The sequence below is a fragment of the Boleophthalmus pectinirostris genome, unplaced genomic scaffold (assembly GCF_026225935.1).
Source record: "Boleophthalmus pectinirostris isolate CB_2022bp ecotype Guang Dong unplaced genomic scaffold, ASM2622593v1 HiC_scaffold_14, whole genome shotgun sequence".
Classification (NCBI taxonomy): domain Eukaryota; kingdom Metazoa; phylum Chordata; class Actinopteri; order Gobiiformes; family Gobiidae; genus Boleophthalmus; species Boleophthalmus pectinirostris.
Window position 1 is genome coordinate 26,828,126 of NW_026571047.1, and position 17,970 is coordinate 26,846,095.

Here is a 17,970-nt window from a genome sequence, read left to right on the forward strand (position 1 = left end):
GTTTTTTCCATTCTTCATTTAAACACAAAATCAAACGAAAAACTGAAAAAACTAATCATTATCCTGTTTTTTCATTTGGGTTTTGGAGACAAATAATGAAGAAAACTGTTGTCTTTTCGTTGTTTTTTTTTTTGGTTTAATATTGAAAAACAAATGAACGAAAATGATACACAGATTTATTTCAAGGTGGTGTGTGTTTTATAATTTACTTTTAAAGATTCTATATGATGCAAAATGGATTCCTGTGAGCTTTAAATCATGTTTAGGGTTCCCACTCTTTTTCACTGACAAAATTTCAAAACTTTTCCATGACTTTTTCATGACCTAAAGTGAATTTTCCATGACTGTACAGCACCTACATGTGTAGAATTGATCAGACTTTTATTTCTAAATATGAAATGTTAACCCTTTCCACTCACCTTATGGTTTGGTTTTATAGTTTTTTTAACATCCAAAATACTGTCAGTGCGTTTATTGTCGTCTCTTTTAAACAAAAGGCGCAAACGTTCAGAAATAATCATAATAGTCTAATGAGAACTTAACAAAAAGCAAAAAGCTGTAGTTGTGTGAAAGAGATACTAAAATTCCATGACTTTTCCAAAGCTTTAATCGAATTTACAAAATTCCATGACTTTTCCAGGCCTGGAAAATTACATTTTCAGTTTCCATGACTTTTCCAGGATTTCCATGAATGTGGGAACCCTGCATGTTATAATGTTGGTACCTCCTCAAAAACCTTCAAGCATGTTTAAGTAATTCTACATTATTATATGATTTACATTATATATGATTGATTCTAGTGAAGGTGTGTGGAGTTTAAAAACACAGCGGAGCTCTTCCTGTATTACCACATGACATCAAAAAGATGGAACAGTGTTTTCTATCTGAGAGAAGAACTCAGCCTAAATATGCAGGATTTGTGTTTTAAACATGTGTGAATCAAAAAACTACAGATTTTTTTTATTTTTTTATGAGGAAACAACATTATAATATATCAGAAAATACTGTAATATCTGATCTTTAATAAGAAAGTCAAACAACACAATTTCAAATCATACCTGATACCATGTCTTGATGCAACCGACACAAAACAGTGCGGCATGGGACACATTTTAAAAGCTCATTGCAGATGGGAGGATAAACTGCAGCCCCGCAAACTAAATATGAGCGTAAAGTAAAATATACAAATGATTCATGTAAGCCAATCATACATCATTTGCGCTGGATATTTTCTTTGGCATTGATAAAAACATTTAAAGCAGCCTAAACTTGCGGATGTGGTCTAACCTCGCGCACATTTTCGACAATTCCTTTCTGCTTCTCCGTGTTAAATAGAGCATAAGAAAGCGAACGTCCCCATCTTTTCTTGCGGGATTTGTGGGCAGGAGTGGTACAAAATATTGCAGATGTGGGCGAGAACGGGAATGAAAATTATAATTCTTTGCAACCGCGGGCGGAAAATTCTATCCTGCGCAGACCTCTACCACATGTACAGGCTCGGAACATGAAGAAAGTTTGCCCAGTTTTTTAGTTTCTTAATTAAACTAACTCCCACTCCTTTTCGAGAAATGTGCTTTTCTGTTGTTTACAATGTATATGTAGTATATATGATTATTGTTTCTCTCTTGGCACAAACTCGAAATAAAAACGAATCAAACCACTAGAGCAGGGATGGGCAAACTTTTTGACTCGTGGGCCACAAAGGGCTCTAAAATTTGATGTAAGGGCCGGACCTGGAGCAAATGGATGGAGTTTTTTGGTAATCCATCTCATAAGAGAAAAAAATATCCCATGTTATTGAAATATCCCATATTTAAACATCATTACAAAGCATTATAACAAAATATCTGTCTCTCAAGTCCCACAATATTTACTTTTTATTGAAATGACTTTTAAAACACTGAAAATGATTATTATTATTCAAGTTCAGGGGGCCGGATTAAAAAGATGAAAGGGCCGCATATGGCCCCCGGGCCTTAGTTTGCCCACCCCTGCACTAGAGGGAATTGAAACCTGTTATACTGTATGTTTTTTGTAAGTAATAACTGTATTTTCTATTTTCATGTTTCTGAAATGAAATGATCTGCGACTACAGCTTGAAAAGTACTAACAAATCCATAAAAGTTAACACGTTGACCTATGATGTTTAGGAGTAAGTACTTTGGTAAACTATGCATTTTTGAGTCTGTATAAATGCCCAGATAACCTTGGGAATCCGTCAGAGCCGTTTCTAGTGATCCAAGTCTTCTCCGTATCAAATATCAGACACAGTTGAAGTAGACGGACGTTCGGTGCCTGAAAATTCATTTTGAAGAGACTTTTAGAGGCTTTATTTTTCCGAGAGATAGACAAACTCCCACCTGTCTGCGGATGTGCTCGTCATTATTAGTTTGGTCCACTGACAAAAGAAAAGGTTACAAGTAAAACGCTCGGCAAACGGAACAGCAAAAATGACTCAGCTCTCTTTTAAAGGCACTGTACACCTGCTTTTTACTCTTTTAAAAACGTGAAAAACAGAACTAGTTAAAGGTTGTATGGAGGATTTTTTTAAGGGAAGAGAAATACAGCGACAGTCCTTGTGCGCATTCAGAATTACTGTTTAAGTGACCTGTCTAGAAGTAATTCAGCGACCGACGCATCAGTTTTTAGATCCTTCGTCTGCTTCGGTCGCGCCATCGCTGGACGAGGTCTCCAAGAATCACCTCAGTTTGGCTTTGCTCCTTTTCCTCTTCTCTTCTTCTTTCAGCGACCTCAAAAACGGACTTTCTTTTGCGACGAACCGGTCGTGGATTCTCGTCCGCCGTCGCGACAAACTTTGTGCGAAATGCGAGGAAGCGACAGTTCGAAAAAGCCTCTAAGAACCGCTGTGTAAACCACGTAATCCCCGCGCTCCGACGAATCAGTTATACTAGGGAGTTTGACTGACAACCTAACAGCCAATAGAAAATGAGGGAGCCTCGTTTTCTATTGGCTGATGTTTATCTGGCCTCAACACGTCCACAGTTGATAGATTTTCGTTCTTTTTTTTTTTTGGTCATCATAATTACAAAGCTGCTGCGTCTCTGTAATGGTATTTTAATCTTTCACTGACAGTTTGAAACAAAAAAAAAATCCTCCATACAACCTTTAAAGGGCCCGTTTGGCACTATTTTCTGATCTAACAAACAGACCTGGAAATGTTTTGTCTCACATGTTAAACACACAAATCCTGCTCATTTAGGTTGTGTTCTGCTCTAAAGGAAGCGCTCCACTGTGTTTTTAAACTCCATACACCTTCACTAGAATCATTTGGATAATTTCAGCTCTGGAATTGTCAATTTTCACTACTTTCTATTATTGAACTAAAGGTGCTGTTACTAAAGGTACTAAAACTATTACTAAAACTACTACAAAAGGTTCTATTACTGCACAAAAGGTCGGTGTTAACTTGAAAACTACCACTGTATGACATCACAAGGTGGACTGATTCACAAATTCTGTAAATTTTTCACAGTTTGCAGTGGTCCAAAGTTATTCCTCACTTACTTTATGCACTCAAATCATCCTAATTATACACTGTAGTAAAAGCTCTCACAGTATTCAGAAACCAAAGTGGAGTTTTCTCATTGACATAATCGCAACAACTAGCATGCTATTGCGCACTTCCTGGCAGGTGCTGGCAGCATGGGTGATATAAGTTTGTGGTTTAAGTTTTGGATAACATTGTACTGCTAACTATATAATAAGGGGAGTTAGAAGAGGGCCTGTGAGAGATCGCAAGATTACTCAAACATACCGTATTTTTCGGTCTATAAAGGCGCACCGGATTATAAGGCAAACAGACGGCACTTGAGACTGATACGTTTTTTTGTACACATTTGTTTATATTTTACAGAAACTAAAGTTAAAACCACATGACTAATTTTCATCAACTATAAGAACTGAAAAAAAAAAAAAAAACAGCATGCTCCTTGTGAGCTGATGCGATCAAGGCTCCTGACTACGGTACCGTAATCCTCCGATAATCCATCAAGAGGTGCGGCTTCGTAGTTTACCAAAGTCATACTAAAACATTCTGACAGATTTTTGAGCTCCGTGTACCAATAAAAATCGGTTCGAGGTCAATAAGCACAATCAGAATTAATACATAAGGCGCACTGTCGATTCTTGAGAAAATTAAAGGATTTTAAGTGCGCCGTTATAGTCTGAAAAATACGGTATATGGATGACATATAAAACCTCTTCAGGCATGTATTGAATGAGGGAACAACGTTATAACACGGTAGAAAAACTTATTTAGACTTTGATAAACTTTATTGAGGCACAAGGGAAATTGTCTGGATAGGAAGTTTTGAGGAGCTACAGTGACCTGCTGCCAAAAAAAAAAAAAAAAACTCCAAAAGGTTGAATTTGCTGAATCATGTCCTCTCTTTAAAGCTGCATTGTGTAACTTTTCTGGTGGAGGGTCCGTCAGATGCTTTTTCTTCATGGAGACGTTATTCATTTGTCTGGAATGTTTCACAGTATGGCATTAAACCTTTCTATCTTCACGGAAATCAAACCAGACCAAGTTACAGGTCAGATCTGTGGAGAGGCGACCCCGCTCACAGTCAGAACGTCTGTTTTTCTAGGTATTTTTGAGCTGTAAAACCACCTGTAACTGAATAAATGTAAAGTAGAGCTGTTTAATGTCACACTGTGGAACATTCTAGACAGAGCAATGACATCTCCATAGAAACGGGGAGGTGATGGACCAGCAACCGAAAAGTTACACAGTGCACCTTTAATGAAACAAAGAAAAAAAAAAAGTAAAATTTATGCTGACACATCGTGCTTTTAAATATTTGTTTTTACTCTTTATTATGGGTGTTCAATAATTACTGATGTAAAATAATGTAAAATACTGTATGCTCGTAAAATCCAATCTTGTGCAGAAATGAGTTTTCCATGTTCGTTTTAAAAGGACTGGAATAGGTCTTCTAATTGGATGAGCTCTCCCAGGTTTAAATGGGTCAGAACAATATGGTTATATACACGGCCGTGAAGCAGATTGATAAGACGTAGTGAAAGCAATTTAACTGTGAAAATAATCAATATGGGTCCATGTATGTTTCAGTGATCCCGTATGGCTGTATAGTTCTATAGTTCTGTTTGAGTAATTTAGTGATCACTACCTATTCAGACCCTCTTTATGGTCAGCGGTAAGATTCTGTCCAAGCCTCTGTCACAATTCTCCGCAGATATATGAAAACATGATACAAAACAATGCACTGTAACTTCACAAACCTGATGCGATGTGCAGTAGTTTCATTAGCAACATGCACACTGACTCTAATGTGATAGCGCTCTGAAGGGGGAGTGGCTTAGTGCAGAGAGCAAAGGGAGGGGAGACTCAGACTGTCAAACACCACAGTGAAACTAATTAAACATTAAACAAGTGTTTTTTAGATCATCATGTTACAATAAAAGGTAACATGGTGATCTAATTAATATTTATTTCTTTTTTCCTGTTGTTCATGAGATTTTCAAATCTTTATTTGAATTAGGGTGAATTGGAAACTTGTCTAATAACTGGGTTTCACGTGACGTCACAGTGCACGAAATCAGATGGAGGGCAGGAAGTGAACTGACTGGAAGGAAGCTGTTACGTCTTTGTCTGGAAAATGCAGATGTGTTGTGTAGTTTACGGAAGTACCGAAGATAGTCGTCCACAAAGGTCAGAAATGGGAAAAGCTGACAGAACAACGCCGTAAAAAGTGGATTACAAGCCTATGTTTGCGGTCGGGAGGAGCAGAATCCGCAAATGCTCGTGTCTGCAGTGACCACTTCGTCAAAGGTTTGTTACAAAGCTAAATTGTTTTTTGTGGTTGACCTAAACATTAACGAATGATTAACAACTAGCAGCTAATGACGTTTGTTGACATTAAATAGTTTGGATAGCGGTTACTGCCGATACGCTGCAGTTTTTTTCCATAATGGTCTATACACATAAAATAAGAGAAACACTCACCCCGGCGAAGACCAAACGATAATCATCACATAGGCATTTTGCACCGAGGTTGTGGACCCATCCACTGACAAAAAAAGTTACATGCCTCCAAACTTTTGTACGCCTTCATCTGTTGTCTGGTGTAGAAGAATGTCTGGAGAACTAGGTAGTTCATGATATCCACTGCCTCGATTGTCGGCAAATCTTTTACTTCGGTCGAAAATTCCCTCATTTTCATCAGATCGGGGTCACGTCCAATATATTTGTCGACTAACTGCTCGTACTTTTGCCTCGCTACTGGCTCTAAATCCTTACAATAAGAACTCTTCTCCATATCTGTGTTCTCCAGAGCCGTGTTTGTCGTGTTTGTCTTCACTTCCTGCCCTCCACCTGAAATTCGTGCGTCATCGTGATCACGTGACTGAAACCCTCCTATTTGGTAGCCTATTAGATAAGCAGAGCGTAATGTTGTTTTTTTATTTATTGTTTTGCTAGTACAATTACATTTTTGTTTACATCTATTATATATGATAATGACTATGATTCTGCTGTGGTCATGTTCAAATCAGGGTCAATCTGACGAGTCCATTCTAACATGAAAGGGCAGATGCTTTGACAGTTAAAATGGATTTGATAATCAGATAATATTTTGATGGTGTTTTGTTGTTTAAAAGTAAAACTACTCTAATTTAATGTCATATTGAGAGAAAATCAAATTGCTCTGAGGCCTCGTCCATTAGTGACACTGAGGGCAATTGGTTGGGGGCCCCCCTAGGTTCGGGGGCCCTAAGCGGCTGCCCACTGTTGCCCAATGGTAGCGCCGCCTCTGCCTTTTGTTCAATAGAGATTCGGCAAATTCCAGGGGCTGAAATCATCCAAATTATTCTAGTGAAGGTGTGTAAAAATACAGAGGAGCACTTCCTGTATCACCACATGACATCACAAGGAGCATTTCTGTTTGAGAGCAAAACTAAATGTACATCGTTTGTGTGAATGAAACAAAAAAAACACAACTCCAGGTCTGTTTGTGATGAGGAAACGACATTAAAACGTAGGCTCTTTAAGGAATAAAAGTGTCATTATTTTCACAGTTGTGCCATTACATTATTACCATTTAATGTTATAGTACTTACACTCTTATACCTGACGCAGTATTATCCTACACACGTGCACTTTTCTGTCCTTTCTGCCCGTTCCTAAAGATCAGTTTTTAATTTCCTGCCATTAAAGGTAATATCGCTCCAATTACACAGCACCTGCTCTGTAATGGAGTCCTGTGCTCCTTATGTCCGTGCGCTGATCTGGGTCGGCTCAGGTTCATGGGCTCTGAGATTATGTCATCTCTGAAGGCATAGGGAAAGTACAGCACGCGGCAGCCGCTTAAAGCTACCACGGAACTTTTTTTTTTAAAAGTTAGAAATAGTTTGGAGTAGTTAGAGCTTTTGAGGTTATTATGTCAGGGCTGTGGGTGATTCACACTTTTTGAAAATAGATTAAAATATCCTGAAGTTAAAGGTGCGTTGTGTAACTTTTTTTGATTGTGGGTCTGTCACATTCATGTTTCTATGGCGATGTCATTGTTCTACCTTACATTTATTTAATTACAGTTGGTTTTATAGCTCAAAAATACCTAAAATCTCTACAGATCTGACCTGTAAGTTGGCTGGTTTGGTCTTCTTGACAATAGAAAGGTTTACAGTCAAAGGAAGCAAGACCCAGAATATTTTTTTCTGCAAGTTTCCCCTATGTGTCAGGATACATCATGCAAAATTTTAGGTTTATTTGAACATTTATGCAGATGCAGTACCTTAAAATTTACAGCAATTTGAAATTCGCCAGCACCTTTTCCTGAATAGGGTGTTTTTTGGAAGCCTGATTCATCAGCCATTTTCACTTTGTGGAAACCTGACCTCGCAGCATAGGATTCGTTCGCTCGACGGTAGGCAGGTACTTTTTATTTAACCAATCGCTGCTGTTTGGTTGTGACGTATGTAATGTGCCAAATCCCGTAGCAAGAAGGGCAATAACGTCTTTCCCCTTGATAAAATTCACCAAACATTCTCTTTGTTCTAGCTTTAAATGCTCGATCTCGGGAATCGTTGCCAACACAGAATGTCTGTCTTCGTCTACATCGATCTCGACCGCTTTGTTTACTGTTGTGCTGAACCACAGAAGGGACACAGACAGACGCTTGAGTTTGACGTCATGGCTTCACAGCTCTTCACTGATTGGCCAGTGCACGATCTACAACTTCCGGGTTCTTGCAAACCGTCTAGTGTATTCTCATTCCTGACCTAGTCGCTGGAGAGAAATTAAATTGAGCGGAGGTACATGACCACCGCATGTATGTTACCATTTGGTGTGTGGGGTTTCCTCGTCTTACTAAATATGCATTGAAAGTGAGTGCTTACTTTGGTTCAACTCATCTGTGTGAGGTGGCCTTTTCACAAATGAAAATCATTAAATCCAAGCACAGAAACAGTCTGACTGATAGGCACCTCACAGATTGTCTCATATTAGCTGTCGGCAACTATAAAGTAAACTTCAAAGCATTATCGGAGGAAATTCAGTCTCAGCCACAACACACATGAGTTTGATAATAGAACTTCTCTCATTAACACTTTTGATAGAATTAATGCTGTTTAGTGGTCAAATTTGCACTATTTTGGTTGTTTCTACTGCCTTTGCAGTAAACAAGTTTGAGCGAGGGATCAGGGTTTGCTTTGATGGCGCTCCACATACAAAATGTTCGTCGCAAACTCGGGATGATTTCTTAGACACGATGACTGGAAGTCTGAAATTCGTGATGCATGTATTGTAATTACACTTTTTTTTTCTTGCAGTGAGCGTTTTAGTCCCCAGAAAACAGTTAAATTACCAAAACTGTCTTTCTCTAACGAGTGTTCCTTAAAGGTTGTATGGAGGATTTTTTTTTTTAGTTTCAAATTGTCAATGAAAGTTTAAAATACCATTACAGAGACGCAGGCCTTGTAATTATGATGACCAAAAAAATAAAGAACAAAAATCTATCAACTGTGGATGTGATGAGGCCAGATAAACATCAGCCAATAGAGAATGAAGCTCCCTCATTTTCTATTGGCTGTTAGGTTGTCAATCAAACTCCCTAGTGTAAGTGACTAGTGTCGCTTCCTCACATTTCGCATAAAGTTTGTCGCGACGGCGGACGAGAATCCATGACCAGTTCGCCACAAATGAAAGTCGGTTTTTTAGGTCGCTGAAAGAAGAAGAGAAGAAGGCGAAAAGGAGCAAAACCAAACTGAGGTGATTCTTGGAGATTCCTTCCAGCGATCGCGCGACTGAAGCAGACGAAGTCTAAAAACTGACACGTCGGTCGCTAAATTACTTCTAGACAGGTCACTTCAACTAATTCTGAAAGCGCACAAGGACTGTTGCTGTAGTTCTCTTCCCTTAAAAAATCCTCTATACAACCTTTAAGTTAAATATTACGAGATTGCAAAAATACTGTAAAGCGGTCTGGAACTATAAACATGATCAATTTTGTTGTCGTTATTTCCATTCATGTTGGTAGATCTTGCCGTTTTCTCAGATCAAGCGTTTAGATCTTTGGCTTAAAAAGGTTGGTGACCACTGCTTTAGGCTTTTTAGTTGTAAGTAATATTATTATTTTAGTGATCTGAACACAAAGTTAGTGATGCAGGGAGAGGAAAAGCCAAACACAGAGCAGTAAATACCTTGAGGAGGAGCTAAAGAGGAGAGAGACAGAGGAAGAGACACAGGACACAGAGCAGAAGGACAGAGTGAGGAAACACACAAAATACATGGACAAAGTACAAAGATACGACGAACAAATAACACGATAAGAAGAGAAAGCAGCACGTATAGACTCAAACTTTATAGCATTTAACTGTCATGGCAACAGAAGCCTCCGTAATGTGGCGATTGGACGTCTTGTGTTTTGTTTTGGATCTGAAAATTCGAGGCAAACTTTCAAAGCCTCAACCGCATTTCACTGCAAAGTGGAAGACGCAACTCCATTATTTATAAGTTAAGTTTAATTATTTGTGATAATATTAAGTAAACATGAACAAGTGTCAGACAAAGAGATACTAGTTAAGCTATTTTTACACCAGCAATATTAAAGGGGCACAATGTAATCTGCCTGTTCCCGTGAGAATGTTATTGCTTTGCCTGGAATGTTGTAGCCTGATTAATTTCATGGGAACCGTTTGACCTCGAAGCATTAGAATCAGTTCGGTAGGGGGTCTACAACTTCCACGGCTCTTGCGAATCGCCTAGTGCACAGGTGTCAAACATAAGGCCCGGGGGCCAGATCCAGCCCTCCAAGTCCTTTAATGTGGCCCTTGGGTGATTTTCTGCTAAAATATTTTAATTATATTTTCTATTAAAATATTGTTAATTTTCTGTGGTGTTTATCACAGCAGCGTCTCCAGCGTCTCTGTACGTGGCCCCCTCCCACCAGAGCAGCACAAATGAAAGACTTGTCTCTTTCCAAACGCTCTTAAAGGACGATCGTTTTGACTGTTGACCGTGACACCCTCATCAGAAAATGTCCAACATGAGAAAAGTGGAGCCGAGTGCAGGATTTTACAAGAAAAATGTACTTATTCCTATTTACATACAAGTTCATGTTAAAACTTTTATTGAAATTACATTTTTCTTAAAGTTTCAGGTTGTTCATAATATTATAATATTATTAATAAGAAAGAGTTCATCAATTAAAAAAGATTTCTGTAATAGATTTGAATTTCTCTGCACAAATATTTGAACTTATTGTTTTTTGGGGTTTATATGACATGAGTTTTCTGATCCGGCCCCTTCGGGATCAAAGTAGGTTGGATACGGCCCCGGACCAAAATGAGTTTGACACCCCTGGCCTAGTGTATCGTATTTTCTGGGCTATTAAGCGCTCTGGATTATAAGGCGCACTGTCATTAAATGGTCTATTTTCGAACTTTTTTCACAAATAAACCGCACCGGACTTTAAACGAAACAGTTGGATGGGTCAGTGGGACTTTGTTTGTGGCGTTCACGGTGACTCTGGGCTTTGTTCAGTTGTGGCGTGTAGGGAGGGTGCTGTCTGGGACCAACGGATTGTCGGCGTGTTCGCAGTGACTCAGTTGTTCAGTCGTGTCTAGAAGTGGCACACTGCGCTCGCTTTTTCGGTTCGTTCCTCCGTTCCGTTCCTCGAGTGATGAGTGTGTCTGTGGGTGTTTTTCGTTGTGCGGTCGCTGTCTGCTCCGTGTGTGTTTGCGTGTTCTGTGGGTGGTGCGGCTTTGTAGTTTACTGAAGTCGTAATAAGTAAGTCGTAAAAAATATGGTATTCTGATTCCTGATCTAGTCGCTGGAGAGAAATTAAATTGAGCGGAGGAACTAGGTGGTGCCAGCCTGGCTAGGAATGATTCACAGTATGGCATTAAACTCATTTATTTCCATGGAAAGAAGCAGGTAACCTCACCAGGTCAAGTTACATGTCGCACCTGTGGAGAGGCAAGCCCACTCACAGTAATGCATGTTTTTTATCAATAGTAAAACACCTGTAATTAAATAAACGCAGATGGGTTTAAAGGTCCTGTATTACACAAAATGGACTTTAAGTTATAATGTTGTTACCTCTTCAAAAACACACCTGGGGTTTTGTTTTGTTTCATTCACACATGTTTGAGAAATCATTTATTATTAGTTTGTCTACATCTCAAAAGCTCAAAATGCTCTGTTCAAACTTGTGATGTCATGAAGTGGTAGTTTTGAAATGAACAGCTGCCTTTTACATTTTGATCAGTAGGTCCGAGGTGTGAGGACCAGTTCCAGCTCTCGGGGCCTAAGACGAGACCTTATGTCTTGAAGTGTTAGTTTTACCTTTTGTTTAGAAGATATATTTTGGTAATTCCAGGTCTGAAATGATTCAAATGTTTCTAGCGGTTTTTGCTTTAATTTGGTTTTTACTAGTTTTTAATGTTTTAGGACTGGTATGATAATTTTTTTTTTAGCAATTTACCTTTTTGTTGTGTTTATTTTATGATCTCTGTGCAGCACTTTGGGAACAGCTTTGTCTGTAAAATGTGGTATATAAATAAAGTGGATTTGAGGCTACGTTTACATGATGACGGTCTGAACAGAAGACGCAAAAGTGGCGTCGCGTCTTCACTTTTTATTCCGCGTTTAGACGAGCGTTTTCGGGAGGAAATCTGCGTGCACACGGTGACGCAAAAGTGTGTGGAATTCGAGTGACTATGCATGCCAGGTTTCTTCTTTTGTACTGTATGTATGTGACGTAAATGCGTACGCGACGTGAGCAGATCTGACCAGAGTTTTGCGTCTTGGGCAGTGTAGACGGAAACGCTGCGACGGAGAATATTCAACTTTTCCACTCTAGAGAATGGTTTCAGATTTTTGCGTTTTTAAGCCCCAAAAACGCCATCATCGTCTAAACAAAAGCCACTTCCGATAAAATATTTTGTCGTTTTTACCCGCAAGCGTTGGCCCTGAATTTTATATTTTTATAAAGTGATGGTGTATGGACTTTAAAAACACAATGGAGCACTTCTTGTATTACCACATGACATCACAAGGTGGTTTAGAGCATTTTCAGTTTGAGAGAAGAACCTAAATATGCAGGGTTTGTGTGTTAAACATGTGTGAATGAAACAAAACACAACTCCAGGTCTGTTTTTTTATGAAGAAACTGCATTAAAACAGATCAGAAAACAGCGTAACATGGGCCCTTTAATGCCACACTGCGGAACATTCGAGGCAAAGCGATAACATCTAGACAGGAGTAAGCAGAGACGACCCCCAGGAAATGACTTTTGAGAACTGCCATGATAAGTTAATTTCTACTTTCAAAATCACCAAATAAAATCCTGTTATATTTTATTGTATTTATTTATCTGAACTGGCAAAAGCGAGGAGAAAAACCGGTACGGAACAAAACAAAACGATGAGTCAAAGCAGCGAACACTGGCTCCATCTAAAAGTGACACATAATAGGAGCTGATGGTGGAGCGAGCGAGACGTGTGAGAGGAGGAAGTGTTTTCAGCCAAAGAGGAATCACAACAGATTGTATTTACTACAGCCTTCATCCTGCCATCCGCTGTTTACTCTAACACCGGAGGAGGAGAGAGAGGGAGGGAGACGGAGGAGAGAGGAGAGAGAGGAGAGAGAGAGAGAGAGAGAGAGAGGGAGAGAGACGGAGAGGAGAGAGAGGGAGAGAGACGGAGGAGAGAGAGAGACGGAGGGAGAGAGACGGAGAGAGAGAGAGGGAGGGAGAGAGAGACGAGAGAGAGAGAGAGGGAGAGAGAGAGAGAGAGAAGGAGAGAGAGAGAGAGAGAGGAGAGAGGGAGAGAGAGAGGGAGGAGAGAGAGAGAGGAGGGAGGGAGAGAGAGAGGGAGGAGAGGAGAGAGGGAGAGAGGAGGAGAGAGAGAGAGGGGAGAGAAGAGAGGAGAGAAAGAGAGAGAGGGGAGGAGAGGAGAGAGGGAGGGAGAGAGAGGAAGGAGAGAGAGGGAGAGGAGGGAGAGAACGGAGGGAGAAAGAGAGGGGAGAGAGAGAGAGAGAGGAGAGAGAGGGAGAGAGAGGAGAGAGAGGGAGAGGAGGAGGGAGGGAGAAAGAGAGAGAGGAGAGAGAGGGAGGGAGAAGGGAGGGAGAGAAGGAGGAGAGAGAGAGAGATGGAGGGAGGGAGGGAGGGAGGGAGAGGATAAAGAGAGAGGAGAGAGAGAGAGAGGAGGAGAGAGAGAGAGAGAAGGAGAGGAGAGAGAGGGGAGAGAGGGGATAGAGAGGGGGAGAGAGAGAGAGGAAGGAAGAGAGAGACAGGGAGGGAGAGAGGGAGAGGAGAGAACATGGAGGGAGAAAGAAGGAGAATAGAGAGAGAGTGAGGAAGGGAGAGGAGGGAGAAAAGAGAGAGATGAGGGAGAAGAGATGGAGGGGGAGAGGGGAGGAGAGGGAGAGAGAGAGAGAGAGAGGAGAAGAGAGAAGAGAGAGAGAGAGAGGAGAGAGAGGAGGAAGGAGAGAGAAGAGAGGATGGAGAGAGAGGGAGAGGAGAGGGAGAGAGGGAGAGGGGAAAGGAGAGAGGAGAGATAGAAGAGAGAGGGAGGAGATAGAGAGGGAAGGAGAGGAAAAGAGAGGGGGAGAGAGAAGATAGAGAGGGGGAGAGAAGAGAGGAAGGAAGAGAAGACAGGGAGAGGGAGGGAGGGAGAGAGGAAGGTAGAAAGGGAGAGAGGGAGAGAAACGTGGAGGGAGAAAGAAGGGAGAATAGAGAGAGAGTGAGGAAGGGAGAGAGGGAGAGAACAAGGGAGGGAGGGAAAAAGAGAGAGTTATGAGGGAGAAGAGATGGAGGGAGAGAAAAGAGGAGGGAAGGAGAGGGAAGAGATGGAGGGAGGGAGAGGGGATAAAGGGAGAGAGGAGAGATAGAGAGAGGGAGAGAAGAGAGGGAAGGAGAGGAAAAGACAGGCAGAAAGGGAGAGAGAGGAGATAGAGGGAGGGAGGGAAAAGACGGAGAGGAGAGAGGAAGGAAGGGAGGGTAGAGAGGGGGGAAAGGAAGAAAGGAGATAGAGGGATGGAGGAAGGGAGGGAGAATAGAGAGAGGGAGTGAAGAAAGGAGACCAGAGAGAGGGAGGGAGAGAGCAATGGAGAGGAGAGAGGAAGGGAGAGGGAGGGAAAGAGAAGAGATAAAGGGAGAGAGGAGAGATAGAGTGAGGAAGAGAAGAGGAAAAGAGAGGGAGAGAAAGAGGGAAAACAGAGAGGGAGGAGAGAAGAGATGGAGGGAGGGAAAGAGGGAGGGAGGGAGAGGGGAGAAAGAGAGACAAGAGAGGGAGAGAGAGAGAAGAGAGGAAGGAAGAGAAGAGAAGAGAGGGAGAAAGAGGAGACAGAGGGAGGGAGGAAAAGACGGAGAGGGGAGAGGAAGGGAGGAAGAGACAGGGAAGAAAGAAAGAGAAACGAAGAGAGAGAAGGTAGAGGTAGGAAGAAAGGAGAGAGGGGGAAGTAGGGAGTGAGAGAGAGAAGAGAGTGGGAGGAGAGAAGGGGAGAGAAGAGAGAGAGGGAGGGAGGAGGAAGTGAAATGGAGAGGGGGGAGACAAAAAAAAAAAAGGAGAGTGTGAGAGAGAAGGGGATAAAGGAGCAATGCAGAGGAGGAGAGAAAGTGACAAATAGAGGGATGGAGATAAAGCAGAGAAAGAGGGAGAGATAGAGGATGGATAGAGTGAAAGCAGAGAAAGCAAACAGAGAGATGCACTCACCTTGACCATGCCAGTGTTCTCCGAGCAGCTGTTCATCATGTTGTTAAAAGATGTGAAGAGGTTACGTAAGGACTCCATGAAGTCTGCCTCTCCTTTGTTTTCATACAGTCTGGAAAAGAGGGAGAGAAAGAAAGAGAGAGAGAATTACAATACTGGCAAAATAGACTGCATATATAAATGTTTACATGTTTCATTTCAGCCCTGGATTTGCCAAATTTTGAAGTTACAGCTATTGTTTTAGCCCCATTTACGCTGTTTCACTCCTCAGATAAGATGTTACTTTCTGCGACGATCCCAACTGAACAAAAAGCAAAACAAAAATACTAAAAAAAGAAACAACTTAAGGTCATGCAACAGTATTAAAGGGAAATGCTGTTCAAATGAGGTCAAAACTACCACTTAATGACATCACAAGGTGGAACTGAGCATTTGGAGCTTTGTAGACGTAAACAGACTACCGGATTTAATATTTATTGTGATTTTAGCCAAGCGTGATGGATGAATTTAACTAATTGTTTATGGAACAGACCATTCAGCACTGGAGCTCTGTAACACTTTATTTTTTTGTAATTGTGTTTTTATACGTGTTTTGTGGATGAATGAAGTGTGCAATGTGGGGCCAGCCTCTCAAATCTGCAAAGCAAATTTACCTACAGGTACGAATAAAGCGACCGAACCTAACCTAATATTTTTCAGACTTTAAATCGCTTTGGGTGTTTCCTGCAGCTTACACTCCGGTGCGAGTTATGTATTAAACTTTTCACACTGAAGCTGTGAGAGGCTCTAGTCTTGTGTGTCAGTATCTGCTGCTCCTGTTCCTCCTGCACCACTGTCACTTGGCTCTACTGCGCATGTCTCCTGCAGAAAGAGCCTCTGTCCTGTCTGTATCATGTCAGTCGATCGCAGCATTACTTCTGTACCACTGAAAATTAAACATTTAAACAAACTTATAAAGACACTGAGAAGACTGAACACGAATGCCCCAAAAAGAAAATCATATTTTGCAGATTACAAGCTGCAAGTAGCGAAATATTCAGCTGAAAATGGTAATCGAGCAGCAGAAAGAAAGTTTGGAGTGAGAAAGAAATTTGTGACACCGGGAGGATGCACCATGCAACTTTTCTGGAAGTCACTGGATGAATCGACAAATTCTGGACTTCAGTGACACCGAAACCATCCTGTCAGGATTCAGAAAGACCGGAATAAAACTAACTGGAACTGATGCTGAGTCTGACGACAGCGACACAGAAGAGGAAGCGGCGCTCTGTTTAGGGTCGTGGAGTTGCTCAGAAGTGACACCGAGGATGAAGAATTGGATGGATTTAGTGATTTGGAGTGAGATGGAGAGTTTGTTAAACTTGTTCTGTTCTGTTTTTTATGTTATAGTTTATCTGAAGAACTGTTCATGTGTGACGTTAAAAGTCTGTTGTTCTCTGTTCTGTTGTTTTTACTATAACTTGACTTTCACGATGAAATGTCGGTTCCTGGTCTCTGATTTGATCAAATAAATGTCCCTCAAAAAGTGCGACTTATATTTGTTTTTTTCTTCTTCAATACACATTTTTTGGCTGGTGCGGCTTAAACTCCGGAGCAACTTATAGTCCGAAAAATACAATGCTAATAAAGTGTTAGTCAAACATGTCTGAACGAAAGAAAACACAACTCCAGCTTTGTTTTGAGGCGGTAACAACATTATAACATAACTAAAAGCTCACAGGAGTCAGTTTTGCATAATATAGGACCTTTAAGAACTAGTTTAGCCTTTGCCTTACCTCGGTTTAGACCTGGTTTACTCTCAAAAACTAGTACTCCTGTTTAGTCACGGTTCAGCGCTGGTTCAGTCCCATTTTAGCCCCGAGTTTTGATGTAGCTGAAGCTTTTGTCTCAGTTCTGATCGAGTAAACACTCATTCAGAGACGGCCCTTGACGTGTGAATTCAAATTTGCACATCGCTGGACTGGAGTTTGTGGAGCTTCTGTGTTAAATGATTGAAAACTCAGCCAACCGACGGAGCCAATGCAAATGGACTTGGATGAATCCGCGCGGACATCCTTCCCACTGCCAACTTGATTACAATTTAAAACAACGTGACAAGATCCCCGCGCACCTGCCAGCATTGTCAAGAGTGCAAAAAAAATATGGAGAATTAATAAAAAATGCAAATTGTTACACGGAAACAGCTCACTGGCTTTGTATCCTCTAAAGGTTTTCAAAAACAAGTGTCACATAAGCTCACTTCTATTGTTGAAAATCAGAGTATTTCAGATGCATAGAAGCGCAGTGTGTGGTTTAGTTATAATCCTCCTAAATGCAAATGCTCTTTATCCCTCTTGCTCAAACAGAATTAACTGTAAATGAGCTGCTCGGTCTGCACTGTGCTGTAATTACATATACGCCAAAACATACAGGGATTAGAACATAAAAGAACGCGTTTTTGTCAGCGATCCACTGGTACAGATGCAATTTAAAAAGCATTTTCTTCAAGATTGAAACTGAAAAAACTGAGCCAATTTTGACGCCTAAACAGGGAGCATCAGCAGAACAAATTAGATATAGATCGATTTATCAGTTGCCCGATATTTGCACTTTTTAGCGTATCAGATATTGTCCTTTAATCTCCAACAGTGGCCGATATTTTGGTACATGTATAAAGCTTATTTAAAGACTTTAGACCAGAGGTGCTCACACTTTTTCAGCATGTGAGCTACTTACAAAATGACCAAGTCACAATGATCTACCTAATACAAAGTTAAGCAAACTGCACTGAAACA

General features: G+C 40.9%; 1 protein-coding gene across 1 annotated transcript in view; it reads right to left on the reverse strand.

Moving 5' to 3' along the window:
• dock1 (dedicator of cytokinesis 1) overlaps nucleotides 1-17,970 on the reverse strand; it is a 708,121-nt gene that overhangs the window by 481,767 nt on the left and 208,384 nt on the right. Inside the window, exon 23 of the mRNA XM_055150424.1 lies at nucleotides 15,200-15,308. Within this exon, the coding sequence (XP_055006399.1) occupies nucleotides 15,200-15,308 (109 nt within the window). The remainder of the gene's footprint in view (nucleotides 1-15,199; nucleotides 15,309-17,970) is intronic.